A 19,817-nucleotide genomic window follows, 5' to 3' on the forward strand; every position below is an offset into this window, starting at 1 on the left:
TTAAAAAAAAAAAAAAAAGAAAATCTGTTTGCATCTTTATGTTGACAAGTTAAATAAAACTCCATACTAAAATAATATAATGAATGTTTAAAACAATATATATACAGTACATACTCTATAAAGCATATGACACGATTACTTATACAATTAAAAAAATATATTGTTTCATTTAACGTTAAAACTACATATATATTTAAATATTTAAATGAACAGGTCAAATCACAGGAATTTTATTTCCCCTTGGGCATCAATTATATAATTATATATTTTTACATGTATTTAATTTTCAAAGTTTCATGCTGTTAGCAGCTCCTGCACAGGTGCAGTCTAATAATGCTGTGTTGACTGTCCAGCTGGAGGTTGGGCCCAGAATGCAGGAGATTATGGGGCTCCTGTGAAAGTGAATAATATTTTATTTAAGTTTATTAAAAACTCTAAAGAGTAAAAAACAAACACACAAACAAAAAGCTGGAAACTCCAGATCCAAACACAACAGTGTCTCTCTCAGAGGTACTAATAAGGATATAAGACTCCAAAGATGAGTCTTTGGTAGCTTGGTGGTGAAATTTGTAGGGTGGGTTAACAAATACATAAGACCGATTAAACAGTTAACATAGCAGCAAAAGAATCATCACCAACAATACACACAGTTACATCAATTACAGGTGCACTAAACTTTTCTTCATCAGTGGTTCTCAACTGGTCTGGATCCACCATTAATGTTCCTTAATGACGAGACTCAAACGTAAGAAAATGTTCAACTTCTCAAATGTATTGAGGGCAATAAAAGTGAATGTAAGACAACCAACAGCGCAGCACTATGGAAAAAAATCATGTTCTGTCCTGAACGGGACTTGAACCTTCACCTCCTGTGTCCTGTAATACAAATGTTTCAAATCCCCCTCCACTGATTGCTGATTGTTTACAGTAGATCTACTGCAAAACATATTTTCAGTGGATCAGTGGTTCTCAACCTCTTTGGGGTCCTGGATCCTCTGCATATTTTTAATCTACACTGAGGACCGCCACGATAATAATCTTTTTGATTATTACTTGTGTTTTCCTCCTCATAGATGCTACATTTCTCACTGTAGAGTCATAACTATGACCAGAGAGAACATCTGACGTCATTACCCAGACTGCATTGCTACGTAAACAACAGCAGTGGCATACGAGTGAAATTACATTTTAAAAAGTTTAGAAGAATTGATTGACTGAAGAATTATTGACACCCACATTAATCTCATGAAAACTACATGTAATTATAGTTCCCTTTAATTTCAAGTGCTAACCTGAATGTGCAAGTTAACACCTTCCCACAGCCATGTGATTGACTGATTAGCTATTTACATTAACAAGCAATTGAACAGGTGTGCCTAATAAAGTGGCAAGTGAGTGTAGAGTTCTGATAAGTAAGTAAGATTAACGTTTTCTGGCAAATACCACAGCTGTGTTTCCAATTAGAACCAGTACAGGTCAGTGAAGTAAAGTCTGGTTCAACAGGATCTTATTCATAAAAGCGACACTTTGATGAAGCTCATTTTGAAAACACTGGATTTTGAGATGTTCTTACGGCAAAACTTTTCAATAAAAGGTTCTAAACGGACATGCTTGTAAAGCTAGGTTAACTTTTTGACCGTTTCTTGATGAGGGTTAATTTTTTAGTTTTCTGTGTTAGCCACATGACAGACTGACGGCCTGTCCATGGTGTATCCAGGATGGGCTCCAGCCCCCTGCCAGCCTCTGGAGCTGGGGGGCCCAATATGTCCATAGCTCGTGTTACCTTAATGCCCAAAAAGGCCAAAAAGTGTGGGCAGCCCTGCTCTAGGGGATAAATGGTTACAGATGATGAATGAATGCATGAATTTATTAATAAGATAACCAAAGAATCAACGAACTACTCAAAAAATAATTAATAGATTTATCTGCTAGCCAAAAAAACGTAGTTTCGATAGAACTGATCGATTGCAAAACTCCTCATTTGTGGGGTCTGTGCGTGGCGCTGCGATGGTTATAAAGTAGCAGCAATCATCAAAAATCAAGAAGCAGACAGCACCATGGTCATCATCACTATCAGGGGTGTTTTCACAGACCTTCGCTCTCTTGTCTCAGGCAGAACAGCACCTCCTGTGACAAGTAAACTGATCCTAGGGAGGACCGAAATGAAAGAACCGTCATATTTTCAAAGTTGTGACCAGTATTTTTAGTGTTTTTTTGTATTGTTTATCAGATATCTGAAAATCAGCACAGTGGTGGGAGCATCATGTTGAGGGGAAGCTTCAAGGCAGCAAAGCCTTGATGACTAAAAGTGAAATATTCATTTATTTATTTTGTTTTATAGACAAATCTCAGGACAGAATGGAGTGAAGTCCTCCCGGCCCTCGCTGATGATGTCACATTCCGTTAGTCCCTCACTGATGATGTCACAGTCCATTAGTGAGCCCCCTGATGATGTCACAGTCCTGTGGCACCTGAGCATTCCGGAGGGTATAAACAGCCCACGGAATTGTTTCACCTTCAGTTCGTATTCATTGCATTGACAAGACTACAAGCCTTTCTTCTGAGAAAACTTTTTCAAAACCAAATCGCAAGTTTGAGTGATGGCATCGCAGACATCCACCGCCATGCACCAAACCAAGAGTCCACTGGAAGAGGAGACTCCTCCACCGACAGTGGACGTGATCCACCACGTTGTGGATTACTATTTCGGGATCCTGGAACCCAAGCAGTGGGCCTTTCTGCTCACGGGAAACCCAGACGACAAGACCAGGTACTTCACTTATGGTGATGTTTGTATGGTGTTGAGTGCCTTGGAAATTTCCCAGTTTGAGATGAATAAAGTATCTATGTATCTATCTAGGTACCTGCTAGCGGAGCTGGTTATGGAGTTAATGGACCTGATGCCCATTACTCCATCGACGCTAGCAGAAGACGAGGAGAGGAGGAGAGCAGTTAAACCCTGGGAGAACTTGTCTTCTTGTTTGGGGGCACTACCTCAAATGTTCCCCCAAACTCTGGTGGTTCCGGACGAGGTGTTTCGTGAGGTCCTGGCCTCCTTCAGGAGCATCCTGATCCGAGCGGCGGCAGCAGCATGTGTGACGTCCATGCTCTTCGCCAGCACTCACCCCAAACCGTACACGCAGTACGGCACCGCGTTCCTCAATCTGGTCGAGAGAATGGTCGGTCGCGCCGTTAAAATGCTGTGCCGGGAAAAGAGGAGACTGTTGCACCAACACCAACGTCTCCACCTGAACCTCAGCGTGGTCACTTCCACACCAAGACTCCCCGAAGGAGAGCAAGAAGACGTGGAGTCCAGGAGATCTGGAGACTGCAACGAGTACGACAAAGTTTTTCATTTTGTACATTTTGTATTGTTTGTGGACGACACAAATATGATTTACAGTCGTTATATTTAAATCTAAGGAAGGCAAAAGCGATACTATTTGGTAGCTGTAAACTGAATACACGTGTCGGTTTACAATATATCTGATGCTGAAATATTTTGTCTTATTTTGTGTTATATATTTTTTGTCTTCATGTTCGAAATAAACTTCATACTTCTTCTTCTTCTCTAAAGAGTCGTTCCAGATACTTCAGAAGTGACACCTGAGCCAGACCAGAGCCGGTTACCCGACGTCCCAGACGTCCCTGATGTCCCAGACGTCCCTGACGTTCCAGACGTCCCCCCTGCAGACGTCCCCCCGGCAGACGTCCCTATGCCTCCGGACACCGGTTCAGTGTCCACCTTTGCCTCTGAGGACAAACCTGCACATGACCCGAGAGCAAAGGAAAAAGCCTTTGTGAGCAGCGTGACGGAGAAGCTCGTTTCACGGGCCCTTCGAAAGTCCACGGCGACCCCGTCCTCCACTATAGATCCCGCCCAAGCCGTCCACCAGCGGCTTTTCATCAGGGTCTGGGACCAAGTGGAGAGCAAAGGTCTTCAAATGAACCCTGACGACCTGAAGAACCTGGACAAGGCAGTTTACAAGGACACTTGTAAATCACTACGCTGCTCCAAACCGCACCTGTGGAATCGTCTTGTCTCAGGACATCCACCGGCCGACGACGTCATCGCGTCCTCATTTGAAAAGCACGTGAAGAGACAAACAGAGGAACCTGGCACCATCAGGAAGATCCTCACAACGATAAGCAGAGCGTTCAGACGTACAGCCGGCCCCCCAGTACTGGTGTCCTAAAGCGCAACATCCACATCATGATCGGTAAATATTTTTTTGTACATATTTACTGTTATATATTTAATTTCTGCAAGTATCCATCTATCGTTTCTATTGTTTTACCTTATTCTGTTTCTTGCACCCTAATTTAAATCTTATCTGATCTCATCCTTCTAGACGAATCCACCGCCGAGCTCAAGCAGGAGGTTACCTGCTTCCCTTCCCCTTCCCCTCCACTGATTGCTGCTAGTCAGAGAACAGTGGAGGGGCTGGTGACTTCCATCTGGGGAAACCTCCCCTTCCGCTAGTTGCTGCCAGTCAGAGAGCAGTGGAGGAGGGGGTCGTCTAAACGTGGGGACACCTCCTGTTCCTGACCTGTTTGTGGGTTTAACTTTTCCTCTGCTGGAAACCGGTAGTCGGAGACCAGTGGGGCAGGAGGACGCCTACGAACGGGTCAGGATTTGAGCTCGTGTCGTCATGTCGATGGACACCAGTACCACCTGACACCTAGAGGGCCAGGGATCCACTCCCTGCATCATCTGTGCTGCTGCAGCTGACACCTCTTCACCTGCTTTAGCAAATTAAAAAAAAAAAAAAAAAAAAAAAATCAGTTTGCATCTTTATGTCAACAAGTTAAATAAAACTCCATACTAAAATAATATAACAAATGTTTAAAACAATATATATACAGTACATACTCTATAAAGCATATGACACGATTACTTATACAATTAAAAAAATATATTGTTTCATTTAACGTTAAAACTACATATATATTTAAATATTTAAATGAACAGGTCAAATCACAGGAATTTTATTTCCCGTTGGGCATCAATTATATAGATATATATTTTTACATGTATTTATTTTTCAAAGTTTCATGCTGTTAGCAGCTCCTGCATAGGTGCAGTCTAATGATGCTGTGTTGACTGTCCAGCTGGAGGTTGGGCCCAGAATGCAGGAGATTATGGGGCTCCTGTGAAAGTGAATAATATTTTATTTAAGTTTATTAAAAACTCTAAAGAGTAAAAAACAAACACACAAACAAAAAGCTGGAAACTCCAGATCCAAACACAACAGTGTCTCTCTCAGAGGTACTAATAAGGATATAAGACTCCAAAGATGAGTCTTTGGTAGCTTGGTGGTGAAATTTGTAGGGTGGGTAAACAAATGCATAAGACCGATTAAACAGTTAACATAGCAGCAAAAGAATCATCACCAACAATACACACAGTTACATCAATTACAGGTGCACTAAACTTTTCTTCATCAGTGGTTCTCAACTGGTCTGGATCCACCATTAATGTTCCTTAATGACGAGACTCAAACGTAAGAAAATGTTCAACTTCTCAAATGTATTGAGGGCAATAAAACTGAATGTAAGACAACCAACAGTGGAGCACTATGGAAAAAAATCATGTTCTGTCCTAAACGGGACTTGAGCCTTCACCTCCTGTGTCCTGTAATACAAATGTTTCAAATCCCCCTCCACTGATTGCTCATTGTTTTACAGTAGATATACTGCAAAACATATTTTCAGTGGATCAGTGGTTCTCAACCTCTTTGAGGTCCTGGATCCTCTGCATATTTTTAATCTACACTGAGGACCCCCATGATAATAATCTTTTTGATTATGTGTTTTCCTCCTCATAGATGCTACATTTCTCACTGTAGAGTCATAACTATGACCAGAGAGAACATCTGACGTCATCACCCAGACTGCATTGCTACGTAAACAACAGCAGTGGCCTACGTGTGAAATTATGTTTTAAAAATTTTAGAAGAATTGACTGAAAAATTACTGACACCCACATTAATCTCATGAAAACTACATGTAATTATAGTTCCCTTTAATTTCAAGTGCTAACCTGAATGTGCAAGTTAACACCTTCCCACAGCCATGTGATTGACTGATTAGCTATTTACATTAACAAGCAATTGAACAGGTGTGCCTAATAAAGTGGCAAGTGAGTGTAGAGTTCTGATAAGTAAGTAAGATTAACGTTTTCTGGTAAATACCACAGCTGTGTTTCCAGTTAGAACCAGTACAGGTCAGTGAAGTAAAGTCTGGTTCAACAGGATCTTATTCATAAAAGCGACACTTTGATGAAGCTCATTTTGAAAACACTGGATTTTGAGATGTTCTTATGGCAAAACTTTTCAATAAAAGGTTCTAAACGGACATGCTTGTAAAGCTAGGTTAACTTTTTGACCGTTTCTTGATGAGGGTTAATTTTTTAGTTTTCTGTGTTAGCCACATGACAGACTGACGGCCTGTCCATGGTGTATCCAGGATGGGCTCCAGCCCCCTGCCAGCCTCTGGAGCTGGAGAGAACAATATGTCCATAGATCGTGTTACCTTAATGCCCAAAAAGGCCAAAAAGTGTGGGCAGCCCTGCTCTAGGGGATAAATGGTTACAGATGATGAATGAATGCATGAATTTATTAATAAGATAACCAAAGAATCAATGAACTACTCAAAAAATAATTAATAGATTTATCTGCTAGCCAAAAAAAGTAGTTTTGATAGAACTGATCGATTGCAAAACTTCTCATTTGTGGCGTCCGTGTGTGGCGCTGGGACAGTTATAAAGTAGCAGAAATCGTCCAAAATCAAGAAGCAGATAGTATCATCGTCATCATCATCACTATCAGGGGTGTTTTCACAGACCTTCGCTCTCTTGTCTCAGGCAGAACAGCACCTCCTGTGACAAGTAAACTGACCCTAGGGAGGACCGAAATGAAAGAACCACCATATTTTCAAAGTTGTGACCAGTATTTTTAGTGTTTTTTTCTATCGTTTATCAGATATCTGAAAATCAGCACAGTGGTGGGAGCATCATGTTGAGGGGAAGCTTCAAGGCAACAAAGCCTTGAAGGCTAAGAGTGAAATATTCATTTATTTATTTATTTTATAGACAAATCTCAGGACAGAATGGAGTGAAGTCCTCCCGGCCCTCGCTGATGATGTCACATTCCGTTAGTCCCTCACTGATGATGTCACAGTCCATTAGTGAGCCCCCTGATGATGTCACAGTCCTGTGGCACCTGAGCATTCCGGAGGGTATAAACAGCCCACGGAATCGTTTCACCTTCAGTTCGTATTCATTGCATTGACAAGACTACAAGCCTTTCTTCTGAGAAAACTTTTTCAAAACCAAATCGCAAGTTTGAGTGATGGCATCGAAGACATCCACCGCCATGCACCAAACCAAGAGTCCACTGGAAGAGGAGACTCCTCCACCGACAGTGGACGTGATCCACCACGTCGTGGATTACTATTTCGGGATCCTGGAACCCAAGCAGTGGGCCTTTCTGCTCACGGGAAACCCAGACGACAAGACCAGGTACTTATTTCTAAAATTCTTGTAAATATTGTGTATATAGTACATCGTGTTTTCCTGTTATATCGTATGTATGGTGTTGAGTGCCTTGGAAATTTCCCAGTTTGGGATGAATAAAGTATCTATGTATCTATCTAGGTACCTGCTGGCGGAGCTGGTTATGGAGTTAATGGACCTGATGCCCATTACTCCATCGACGCTGGCAGAGGAGGAGGAGAGGAGGAGAGCAGTTAAACCCTGGGAGAACTTGTCTTCTTGTTTGGGGGCACTACCTCAAACGTTCCCCCAAACTCTGGTGGTTCCGGACGAGGTGTTTCGCGAGGTCCTGGCCTCCTTCAGGAACATCCTGATCCGAGCGGCGGCAGCAGCATGTGTGACGTCCATGCTCTTCGCCAGCACTCACCCCAAACCGTACGCGCAGTACGGCACCGCGTTCCTCAATCTGGTCGAGAGAATGGTCGGTCGCGCCGTTAAAATGCTGTGCCGGGAAAAGAGGAGACTGTTGCACCAACACCAACGTCTCCACCTGAACCTCAGCGTGGTCACTTCCACACCAAGACTCCCCGAAGGAGAGCAAGAAGACGTGGAGTCCAGGAGATCTGGAGACTGCAACAAGTACGACAAAGTTTTTCATTTTGTACATTTTGTATTGTTTGTGGACGACACAAATATGATTTACAGTCGTTATATTTAAATCTAAGGAAGGCAAAAGCGATACTATTTGGTAGCTGTAAACTGAATACACATATCAGTTTACAATATATCTGATGCTGAAATATTTTGTCTTATTTTGTGTTATATATTTTTTGTCTTCATGTTCGAAATAAACTTCATACTTCTTCTTCTTCTCTAAAGAGTCGTCCCAGATACTTCAGAAGTGACACCTGAGCCAGACCAGAGCCGGGTACCCGACGTCCCAGACGTCCCTGATGTCCCAGACGTCCCTGACGTTCCAGACGTCCCTGACGTTCCAGACGTCCCCCCTGCAGACGTCCCCCCGGCAGACGTCGCTGTGCCTCCGGACACCGGTTCAGTGTCCACCTTTGCCTCTGAGGACAAACCTGCACATGACCCGAGAGCAAAGGAAAAAGCCTTTGTGAGCAGCGTGACGGAGAAGCTCGTTTCACGGGCCCTTCGAAAGTCCACGGCGACCCCGTCCTCCGCTACAGATCCACCCCAAGCCGTCCACCAGCGGCTGTTCATCAGGATCTGGGACCAAGTGGAGAGCAAAGGTCTTCAAATGAACCCTGATGACCTGAAGAACCTGGACAAGGCCGTTTACAAGGACACTTGTAAAACACTCCGCTGCTCCAAACCGCACCTGTGGAATCGTCTTGTCTCAGGACATCCACCGACCGACGACGTCATCGCGTCCTCATTTGAAAAGCACGTGAAGAGACAGACAGAGGAACCTGGCACCATCAGGAAGATCCTCACAGCGATAAGCAGAGCGTTCAGACGTACAGCCGGCCCCACAGTACTGGTGTCCTAAAGCGCAACATCCACATCATCATTGGTAAATATTTTTTTGTACATATTTACTGTTATATATTTAATTTCTGCAAGTATACATCTATCGTTTCTATTGTTTTACCTTATTCTGTTTCTTGCACCCTAATTTAAATCTTATCTGATCTCATCCTTCTAGACGAATCCACCGCCGAGCTCAAGCAGGAGGTTACCTGCTTCCCTTCCCCTTCCCCTCCACTGATTGCTGCTAGTCAGAGAACAGTGGAGGGGCTGGTGACTTCCATCTGGGGAAACCTCCCCTTCTGCTAGTTGCTGCCAGTCAGAGAGCAGTGGAGGAGGGGGTCGTCTAAACGTGGGGACACCTCCTGTTCCTGACCTGTTTGTGGGTTTAACTTTTCCTCTGCTGGAAACCGGTAGTCGGAGACCAGTGGGGCAGGAGGACGCCTACGAACGGGTCAGGATTTGAGCTCGTGTCGTCATGTCGATGGACACCAGTACCACCTGACACCTAGAGGGCCAGGGATCCACTCCCTGCATCACCTGTGCTGCTGCAGCCGACATCTCTTCACCTGCTGCCTTTTAGCAAATTAAAAAAAAAAAAAAAAAAATCAGTTTGCATCTTTATGTCAACAAGTTAAATAAAACTCCATACTAAAATAATATAATGAATGTTTAAAACAATATATATACAGTACATACTCTATAAAGCATATAACACTATTATTTGTACAATTAAAAAAATAATGTTTCATTTAATTTTAAAACTACATATATATTTAAATATTTAAATGGTTGAGTCAAAACGCAGGAGCATTATTTCCCCTCGGCCATCAATATAATATCAATTATATTTTTTACAATTATTTATTTATTTTTAAAGCCCAATGCTGTTAGCTGCTCATGCATTGGTGCAGTCTAATGATGCTGTGTTGACTGTCGAGCTGGAGGTTGGGCCCAGAATGCAGGAGATTATGGGGTTTGAATGAAAGTGAATGATATTTTATTTAAGTTTATTAAAAACTCTAAAGAGTAAAAAACAAACACACAAACAAAAAGCTGGAAACTCCAGATCCAAACACAACAGTGTCTCTCTCAGAGGTACTAATAAGGATATAAGACTCCAAAGATGAGTCTTCGGTAGCTTGGTGGTGAAATTTGTAGGGTGGGTTAACAAATGCATAAGACCGATTAAACAGTTAACATAGCAGCAAAAGAATCATCACCAACAATACACACAGTTACATCAATTACAGGTGCACTAAACTTTTCTTCATCAGTGGTTCTCAACTGGTCTGGATCCACCATTAATGTTCCTTAATGACGAGACTCAAACGTAAGAAAATGTTCAACTTCTCAAATGTATTGAGGGCAATAAAACTGAATGTAAGACAACCAACAGCGCAGCACTATGGAAAAAAATCATGTTCTGTCCTAAACGGGACTTGAACCTTCACCTCCTGTGTCCTGTAATACAAATGTTTCAAATCCCCCTCCACTGATTGCTCATTGTTTTACAGTAGATCTACTGCAAAACATATTTTCAGTGGATCAGTGGTTCTCAACCTCTTTGGGGTCCTGGATCCTCTGCATATTTTTAATCTACACTGAGGACCCCATGATAATAATCTTTTTGATTATTACTTGTGTTTTCCTCCTCATAGATGCTACATTTCTCACTGTAGAGTCATAACTATGACCAGAGAGAACATCTGACGTCATTACCCAGACTGCATTGCTACGTAAACAACAGCAGTGGCCTACGAGTGAAATTATATTTTAAAACTTTTAGAAGAATTGACTGAAAAATTACTGACACCCACATTAATCTCATGAATGTTAAATACCACAGCTGTGTTTCCAGTTAGAACCAGTACAGGCCAGTGAAGTAAAATCTGGTTCAACACGATCTTATTCATAAAAGCGACACCTTGATGAAGCTCAGTTTGAAAACACTGGATTTTGAGATGTTCTTATGGCAAAACTTTTCAATAAAAGGTTCTAAACGGACATGCTTGTAAAGTTAGGTTAACTTTTTGACCGTTTCTTGATGAGTGTTAATGTTTTAGTTTTCTGTGTTAGCCACATGACAGACTGGCGGCCTGTCCATGGTGCATCCAGGATGGGCTCCAGCCCCCTACCAGCCTCTGGACCTGGAGGGAACAATATGTCCATAGATCGTGTTGCCTTAATGCCCAGAAAGGCCAAAAAGTGTGGGCAGCCCTGCTCTAGGGGATAAATGGTTACAGATGAATGAATGCATGAATTTATTAATAAAATAACCAAAGAATCAATTAACTACTCAAAAAATAATTAATAGATTTATCTTCTAGCCAAAAAAACGTAGTTTCAATAGAAGTGATCAATTGCAAAACTTCTCATCTGTGGCGTCTGTGCGTGGCGCTGGGATGGTTATAAAGTAGCAGCAATCGTCAAAGATCAAGAAGCAGACAGCATCATTGTCATCATCATCACTATCAGGGGTGTTTTCACGGCAGAACAGCACCTCCTGTGACAAGTAAGCTGACTGTAGGGAGGACCGAAATGAAAGAACCGCCATATTTTCAAAGTTGTGACCAGTATTTTTAGTGTTTTTTTGTATCATTTATCAGATATCTGAAAATCAGCACAGTGGTGGGAGCATCATGTTGAGGGGAAGCTTCAAGGCAACAAAGCCTTGATGGCTAAAAGTGAAATATTCATTTATTTATTTTGTTTTATAGACAAATCTCAGGACAAAATGGAGTCAAGTCCTCCCGGCCCTCGCTGATGATGTCACATTCCGTTAGTCCCTCACTGATGATGTCACAGTCCATTAGTGAGCCCCCCTGATGATGTCACAGTCCTGTGGCACCTGAGCATTCCGGAGGGTATAAACAGCCCACGGAATTGTTTCACCTTCAGTTCGTATTCATTGCAGTGACAAGACTACAAGCCTTTCTTCTGAGAAAACTTTTTCAAAACCAAATCGCAAGTTTGAGTGATGGCATCGAAGACATCCACCGCCATGCACCAAACCAAGAGTCCACTGGAAGAGGAGACTCCTCCACCGACAGTGGACGTGATCCACCACGTCGTGGATTACTATTTCGGGATCCTGGAACCCAAGCAGTGGGCCTTTCTGCTCACGGGAAACCCAGACGACAAGACCAGGTACTTATTTCTAAAATTCTTGTAAATATTGTGTATATAGTACATCGTGTTTTCCTGTTATATCGTATGTATGGTGTTGAGTGTCTTGGAAATTTCCCAGTTTGTGATGAATAAAGTATCTATGTATCTATCTAGGTACCTGCTGGCGGAGCTGGTTATGGAGTTAATGGACCTGATGCCCATTACTCCATCGACGCTAGCAGAAGACGAGGAGAGGAGGAGAGCAGTTAAACCCTGGGAGAACTTATCGTCTAGTTTGGGGGCACTACCTCAAACGTTCCCCCAAACTCTGGTGGTTCCGGACGAGGTGTTTCGTGAGGTCCTGGCCTCCTTCAGGAGCATCCTGATCCGAGTGGCGGCAGCAGCATGTGTGACGTCCATGCTCTTCGCCAGCACTCACCCCAAACCGTACGCGCAGTACGGCACCGCGTTCCTCAATCTGGTCGAGAGAATGGTCGGTCGCGCCGTTAAAATGCTGTGCCGGGAAAAGAGGAGACTGTTGCACCAACACCAACGTCTCCACCTGAACCTCAGCGTGGTCACTTCCACACCAAGACTCCCCGAAGGAGAGCAAGAAGATGTGGAGTCCAGGAGATCTGGAGACTGCAACGAGTACGACAAAGTTTTTCATTTTGTACATTTTGTATTGTTTGTGGATGACACAGATATGATTTACAGTCGTTATATTTAAATCTGAGGAAGACAAAAGTGATACTATTTGGTAACTGTAAACTGAATACACAGGTAATAATACTGATAGATGAGGTTGAAATAGAAAGATTCAAAAATATTCAGTTCAACATATTAAACTAATGTCTAGACATATGTAGACTAGGAGAAGGAGTGGGAGTTTATAAGTTATGAATATGTATTATATATCTAATGCTGAAATGTTTTGTCTTATTTTGTGTTATATATTTTTTATCTTCATATTCGAAATAAACTTCATACTTCTTCTTCTTCTCTAAAGAGTCGTCCCAGATACTTCAGAAGTGACACCTGAGCCAGACCAGAGCCGGACGCCCGACGTCCCAGACGTCCCAGACGTCCCTGACGTCCCTGACGTTCCAGACGTTCCAGACGTCCCCCCTGCAGACGTCCCTCCGGCAGACGTCCCTGTGCCTCCGGACACCGGTTCAGTGTCCACCTTTGCCTCTGAGGACAAACCTGCACATGACCCGAGAGCAAAGGAAAAAGCCTTTGTGAGCAGCGTGACGGAGAAGCTCGTTTCACGGGCCCTTCGAAAGTCCACGGCAACCCCGTCCTCCACTACAGATCTCCCCCAAGCCGTCCACCAGCGGCTGTTCATCAGGGTCTGGGACCAAGTGGAAAGCCAAGGTCTTCAAATGAACCCTGACAACCTGAAGAACCTGGACAAGGCCGTTTACAAGGACACTTGTAAAACACTCCGCTGCTCCAAACCGCACCTGTGGAATCGTCTTGTCTCAGGACATCCACCGACCGACGACGTCATCGCGTCCTCATTTGAAAAGCACGTGAAGAGACAGACAGAGGAACCTGGCACCATCAGGAAGATCCTCACAGCGATAAGCAGAGCGTTCAGACGTACAGCCGGCCCCCCAGTACTGGTGTCCTAAAGCGCAACATCCACATCATGATTGGTAAATATTTTTTGTACATATTTACTGTTATATATTTAATTTCTGCAAGTATACTGTACATCTATCGTTTCTATTGTTTTACCTTATTCTGTTTCTTGCACCCTAATTTAAATCTTATCTGATCTCATCCTTCTAGACGAATCCACCGCCGAGCTCAAGCAGGAGGTTACCTGCTTCCCTTCCCCTTCCCCTCCACTGATTGCTGCTAGTAAGAGAACAGTGGAGGGGCTGGTGACTTCCATCTGGGGAAACCTCCCCTTCCGCTAGTTGCTGCCAGTCAGAGAGCAGTGGAGGAGGGGGTCATCTAAACGTGGGGACACCTCCTGTTCCTGACCTGTTTGTGGGTTTAACTTTTCCTCTGCTGGAAACCGGTAGTCGGAGACCAGTGGGGCAGGAGGACGCCTACGAATGGGTCAGGATTTGAGCTCGTGTCGTCATGTCGATGGACACCAGTACCACCTGACACCTAGAGGGCCAGGGATCCACTCCCTGCATCACCTGTGCTGCTGCAGCCAACATCTCTTCACCTGCTACCTTTTAGCAGATTAAAAAAAAAAAAAAAAATCAGTTTGCATCTTTATGTCAACAAGTTAAATAAAACTCCATACTAAAATAATATAATGAATGTTTAAAACAATATATATACAGTACATACTCTATAAAGCATATGACACGATTACTTATACAATTAAAAAAATATATTGTTTCATTTAACGTTAAAACTACATATATATTTAAATATTTAAATGAACAGGTCAAATCACAGGAATTTTATTTCCCGTTGGGCATCAATTATATAGATATATATTTTTACATGTATTTATTTTTCAAAGTTTCATGCTGTTAGCAGCTCCTGCACAGGTGCAGTCTAATAATGCTGTGTTAACTGTCCAGCTGGAGGTTGGGCCCAGAATGCAGGAGATTATGGGGCTCCTGTGAAAGTGAATAATATTTTATTTAAGTTTATTAAAAACTCTAAAGAGTAAAAAACAAACACACAAACAAAAAGCTGGAAACTCCAGATCCAAACACAACAGTGTCTCTCTCAGAGGTACTAATAAGGATATAAGACTCCAAAGATGAGTCTTTGGTAGCTTGGTGGTGAAATTTGTAGGGTGGGTTAACAAATGCATAAGACCGATTAAACAGTTAACATAGCAGCAAAAGAAACATCACCTATAATACACACAGTTACATCAATTACAGGTGCACTAAACTTTTCTTCATCAGTGGTTCTCAACTGGTCTGGATCCACCATTAATGTTCCTTAATGACGAGACTCAAATGTAAGAAAATGTTCAACTTAATAAATAAAACTGAATGTAAGACAACCAACAGCGCAGCACTATGGAAAAAAATCATGTTCTGTCCTGAACGGGACTTGAACCTTCACCTCCTGTGTCCTGTAAAACAAATGTTTCAAATCCCCCTCCACTGATTGCTCATTGTTTTACAGTAGATCTACTGCAAAACATATTTTCAGTGGATCAGTGGTTCTCAACCTCTTTGAGGTCCTGGATCCTCTGCATATTTTTAATCTACACTGAGGACCCCCATGATAATAATCTTTTTGATTATTACTTGTGTTTTCCTCCTCATAGATGCTACATTTCTCACTGTAGAGTCATAACTATGACCAGAGAGAACATCTGACGTCATTACCCAGACTGCATTGCTACGTAAACAACAGCAGTGGCATACGAGTGAAATTACATTTTAAAAAGTTTAGAAGAATTGATTGACTGAAGAATTATTGACACCCACATTAATCTCATGAAAACTACATGTAATTATAGTTCCCTTTAATTTCAAGTGCTAACCTGAATGTGCAAGTTAACACCTTCCCACAGCCATGTGATTGACTGATTAGCTATTTACATTAACAAGCAATTGAACAGGTGTGCCTAATAAAGTGGCAAGTGAGTGTAGAGTTCTGATAAGTAAGTAAGATTAACGTTTTCTGGTAAATACCACAGCTGTGTTTCCAGTTAGAACCAGTACAGGTCAGTGAAGTAAAGTCTGGTTCAACAGGATCTTATTCATAAAAGCGACACTTTGATGAAGCTCATTTTGAAAACACTGGATTTTGAGATGTTCTTATGGCAAAACTTTTCAATAAAAGGTTCTAAACGGACATGCTTGTAAAGCTAGGTTAACTTTTTGACCGTTTCTTGATGAGGGTTAATTTTTTAGTTTTCTGTGTTAGCCACATGACAGACTGACGGCCTGTCCATGTTGTATCCAGGATGGGCTCCAGCCCCCTGCCAGCCTCTGGAGCTGGGGGGAACAATATGTCCATAGATTGTGTTACCTTAATGCCCAAAAAGGCCAAAAAGTGTGGGCAGCCCTGCTCTAGGGGATGAATGGTTACAGATGATGAACCAAAGAAACAATTAACTACTCAAAAAAGAATTAATAGATTTATCTGCTAGCCAAAAAATGGAGTTTTGATAGAACTGATCGATTGCAAAACTTCTCATTTGTGGCATCCGTGTGTGGCGCTGGGACAGTTATAAAGTAGCAGAAATCGTCCAAAATCAAGAAGCAGATAGTATCATCGTCATCATCATCACTATCAGGGGTGTTTTCACAGACCTTCGCTCTCTTGTCTCAGGCAGAACAGCACCTCCTGTGACAAGTAAACTGACCCTAGGGAGGACCGAAATGAAAGAACCGCCATATTTTCAAAGTTGTGACCAGTATTTTTAGTGTTTTTTTGTATCGTTTATCAGATATCTGAAAATCAGCACAGTGGTGGGAGCATCATGTTGAGGGGAAGCTTCAAGGCAACAAAGCCTTGAAGGCTAAGAGTGAAATATTCATTTATTTATTTATTTTATAGACAAATCTCAGGACAGAATGGAGTGGTCCTCCCGGCCCTCGCTGATGATGTCACATTCCGTTAGTCCCTCACTGATGATGTCACAGTCCATTAGTGAGCCCCCTGATGATGTCACAGTCCTGTGGCACCTGAGCATTCCGGAGGGTATAAACAGCCCACGGAATTGTTTCACCTTCAGTTCGTATTCATTGCATTGACAAGACTACAAGCCTTTCTTCTGAGAAAACTTTTTCAAAACCAAATCGCAAGTTTGAGTGATGGCATCGCAGACATCCACCGCCATGCACCAAACCAAGAGTCCACTGGAAGAGGAGACTCCTCCACCGACAGTGGACGTGATCCACCACGTCGTGGATTACTATTTCGGGATCCTGGAACCCAAGCAGTGGGCCTTTCTGCTCACGGGAAACCCAGACGACAAGACCAGGTACTTATTTCTAAAATTCTTGTAAATATTGTGTATATAGTACATCGTGTTTTCCTGTTATATCGTATGTATGGTGTTGAGTGTCTTGGAAATTTCCCAGTTTGGATGAATAAAGTATCTATGTATCTATCTAGGTACCTGCTGGCGGAGCTGGTTATGGAGTTAATGGACCTGATGCCCATTACTCCATCGACGCTGGCAGAGGAGGAGGAGAGGAGGAGAGCAGTTAAACCCTGGGAGAACTTGTCTTCTAGTTTGGGGGCACTACCTCAAACGTTCCCCCAAACTCTGGTGGTTCCGGACGAGGTGTTTCGCGAGGTCCTGGCCTCCTTCAGGAGCATCCTGATCCGAGCGGCGGCAGCAGCATGTGTGACGTCCATGCTCTTCGCCAGCACTCACCCCAAACCGTACGCGCAGTACGGCACCGCGTTCCTCAATCTGGTCGAGAGAATGGTCGGTCGCGCCGTTAAAATGCTGTGCCGGGAAAAGAGGAGACTGTTGCACCAACACCAGCGTCTCCACCTGAACCTCAGCGTGGTCACTTCCACACCAAGACTCCCCGAAGGAGAGCAAGAAGATGTGGAGTCCAGGAGATCTGGAGACTGCAACGAGTACGACAAAGTTTTTCATTTTGTACATTTTGTATTGTTTGTGGATGACACAGATATGATTTACAGTCGTTATATTTAAATCTGAGGAAGACAAAAGTGATACTATTTGGTAACTGTAAACTGAATACACAGGTAATAATACTGATAGATGAGGTTGAAATAGAAAGATTCAAAATATTCAGTTCAACATATTAAACTAATGTCTAGACATATGTAGACTAGGAGAAGGAGGGAGTTTATAAGTTATGAATATGTATTATATCTAATGCTGAAATGTTTTGTCTTATTTTGTGTTATATATTTTTTATCTTCATATTCGAAATAAACTTCATACTTCTTCTTCTTCTCTAAAGAGTCGTCCCAGATACTTCAGAAGTGACACCTGAGCCAGACCAGAGCCGGACGCCCGACGTCCCAGACGTCCCAGACGTCCCTGACGTCCCTGACGTTCCAGACGTTCCAGACGTCCCCCCTGCAGACGTCCCTCCGGCAGACGTCCCTGTGCCTCCGGACACCGGTTCAGTGTCCACCTTTGCCTCTGAGGACAAACCTGCACATGACCCGAGAGCAAAGGAAAAAGCCTTTGTGAGCAGCGTGACGGAGAAGCTCGTTTCACGGGCCCTTCGAAAGTCCACGGCAACCCCGTCCTCCACTACAGATCTCCCCCAAGCCGTCCACCAGCGGCTGTTCATCAGGGTCTGGGACCAAGTGGAGAGCAAAGGTCTTCAAATGAACCCTGATGACCTGAAGAACCTGGACAAGGCCGTTTACAAGGACACTTGTAAAACACTCCGCTGCTCCAAACCGCACCTGTGGAATCGTCTTGTCTCAGGACATCCACCGACCGACGACGTCATCGCGTCCTCATTTGAAAAGCACGTGAAGAGACAGACAGAGGAACCTGGCACCATCAGGAAGATCCTCACAGCGATAAGCAGAGCGTTCAGACGTACAGCCGGCCCCCAGTACTGGTGTCCTAAAGCGCAACATCCACATCATGATTGGTAAATATTTTTTGTACATATTTACTGTTATATATTTAATTTCTGCAAGTATACTGTACATCTATCGTTTCTATTGTTTTACCTTATTCTGTTTCTTGCACCCTAATTTAAATCTTATCTGATCTCATCCTTCTAGACGAATCCACCGCCGAGCTCAAGCAGGAGGTTACCTGCTTCCCTTCCCCTTCCCTTCCACTGATTGCTGCTAGTCAGAGAACAGTGGAGGGGCTGGTGACTTCCATCTGGGGAAACCTCCCCTTCCGCTAGTTGCTGCCAGTCAGAGAGCAGTGGAGGAGGGGGTCGTCTAAACGTGGGGACACCTCCTGTTCCTGACCTGTTTGTGGGTTTAACTTTTCCTCTGCTGGAAACCGGTAGTCGGAGACCAGTGGGGCAGGAGGACGCCTACGAATGGGTCAGGATTTGAGCTCGTGTCGTCATGTCGATGGACACCAGTACCACCTGACACCTAGAGGGCCAGGGATCCACTCCCTGCATCACCTGTGCTGCTGCAGCCGACATCTCTTCACCTGCTACCTCTTAGCAGATTAAAAAAAAAAAAAAAAAATCAGTTTGCATCTTTATGTCAACAAGTTAAATACAACTCCATACTAAAATAATATAATACATATTTAAAACAATATATATACAGTGCATACTCTATGAAGCATATGACACCATTACTTGTACAATTAAAAAAATAATGTTTCATTTAATCTTAAACTACATATATATTTAAATATTTAAATGGTTGGGTCAAACTGCAAGAACATCATTTCCCCTTGGCCATCAATACAATATCAATTATATTTTTTACATTTATTTATTTATTTTTAAAGCTCCATGCTGTTAGCTGCATCTACCTATACAGTTCAGATGTCTAATTATTAATTATTTTAATAGATTTGAAAAGGTTTTGAGAGAAATGCCACATGCAAAATGGAATAAGGGGTCTTTGAAAATGTTAAATGTTTTAAAACACTACTTCAGAAAAATTCTGGATGACACATAAAAGCCAACTTTAGGTTACCAGACATACAGTATAAGCTTGCAATCATCAAACCAAGGTGTACATGGGCCTCAGTTATGGATCCCTCATGCTAATGATAGTTGTCGTCATTACACATGCACAGGTACAGAGCATCCATATGCCGTTAAGCAGTGCAATAAGAAGT

At 42.9% G+C, this 19,817-nt stretch overlaps 2 protein-coding genes across 2 annotated transcripts; both read left to right on the top strand.

Annotated features, from left to right (window-relative positions):
• Window positions 1-7,292: 7,292 nt before the first annotated feature.
• LOC125012023 lies at window positions 7,293-8,485 on the top strand. The gene is made up of 3 exons (XM_047591617.1): window positions 7,293-7,522; window positions 7,658-8,134; window positions 8,476-8,485. The coding sequence occupies exons 1-3, from the start codon at window positions 7,353-7,355 to the stop codon at window positions 8,483-8,485; spliced, it is 657 nt and encodes a 218-aa protein (XP_047447573.1). The 5' UTR covers window positions 7,293-7,352.
• A 3,428-nt stretch (window positions 8,486-11,913) lies between these two features.
• On the top strand, window positions 11,914-14,306 carry LOC125012546. Its single transcript, XM_047592542.1, has 4 exons — window positions 11,914-12,139; window positions 12,275-12,751; window positions 13,110-13,761; window positions 13,898-14,306. The coding sequence occupies exons 1-3, from the start codon at window positions 11,970-11,972 to the stop codon at window positions 13,735-13,737; spliced, it is 1,275 nt and encodes a 424-aa protein (XP_047448498.1). The 5' UTR covers window positions 11,914-11,969; the 3' UTR covers window positions 13,738-13,761; window positions 13,898-14,306.
• Window positions 14,307-19,817: the final 5,511 nt, after the last annotated feature.

The sequence above is a fragment of the Mugil cephalus genome, chromosome 8 (assembly GCF_022458985.1).
Source record: "Mugil cephalus isolate CIBA_MC_2020 chromosome 8, CIBA_Mcephalus_1.1, whole genome shotgun sequence".
Lineage (NCBI taxonomy): Eukaryota > Metazoa > Chordata > Actinopteri > Mugiliformes > Mugilidae > Mugil > Mugil cephalus.

Excerpts from the sequence above, each read along its gene's own strand:
- LOC125012023 (XM_047591617.1), top strand. The coding sequence starts at position 7,353 with ATGGCATCGAAGACATCCACCGCCATGCACCAAACCAAGAGTCCACTG. Across the intron at positions 7,523-7,657 it reads AACCCAGACGACAAGACCAG|GTACCTGCTGGCGGAGCTGG; the intron begins GTACTTATTTCT and ends GTATCTATCTAG.
- LOC125012546 (XM_047592542.1), top strand. The coding sequence starts at position 11,970 with ATGGCATCGAAGACATCCACCGCCATGCACCAAACCAAGAGTCCACTG. Across the intron at positions 12,140-12,274 it reads AACCCAGACGACAAGACCAG|GTACCTGCTGGCGGAGCTGG; the intron begins GTACTTATTTCT and ends GTATCTATCTAG. Across the intron at positions 12,752-13,109 it reads AGATCTGGAGACTGCAACGA|AGTCGTCCCAGATACTTCAG; the intron begins GTACGACAAAGT and ends TCTTCTCTAAAG.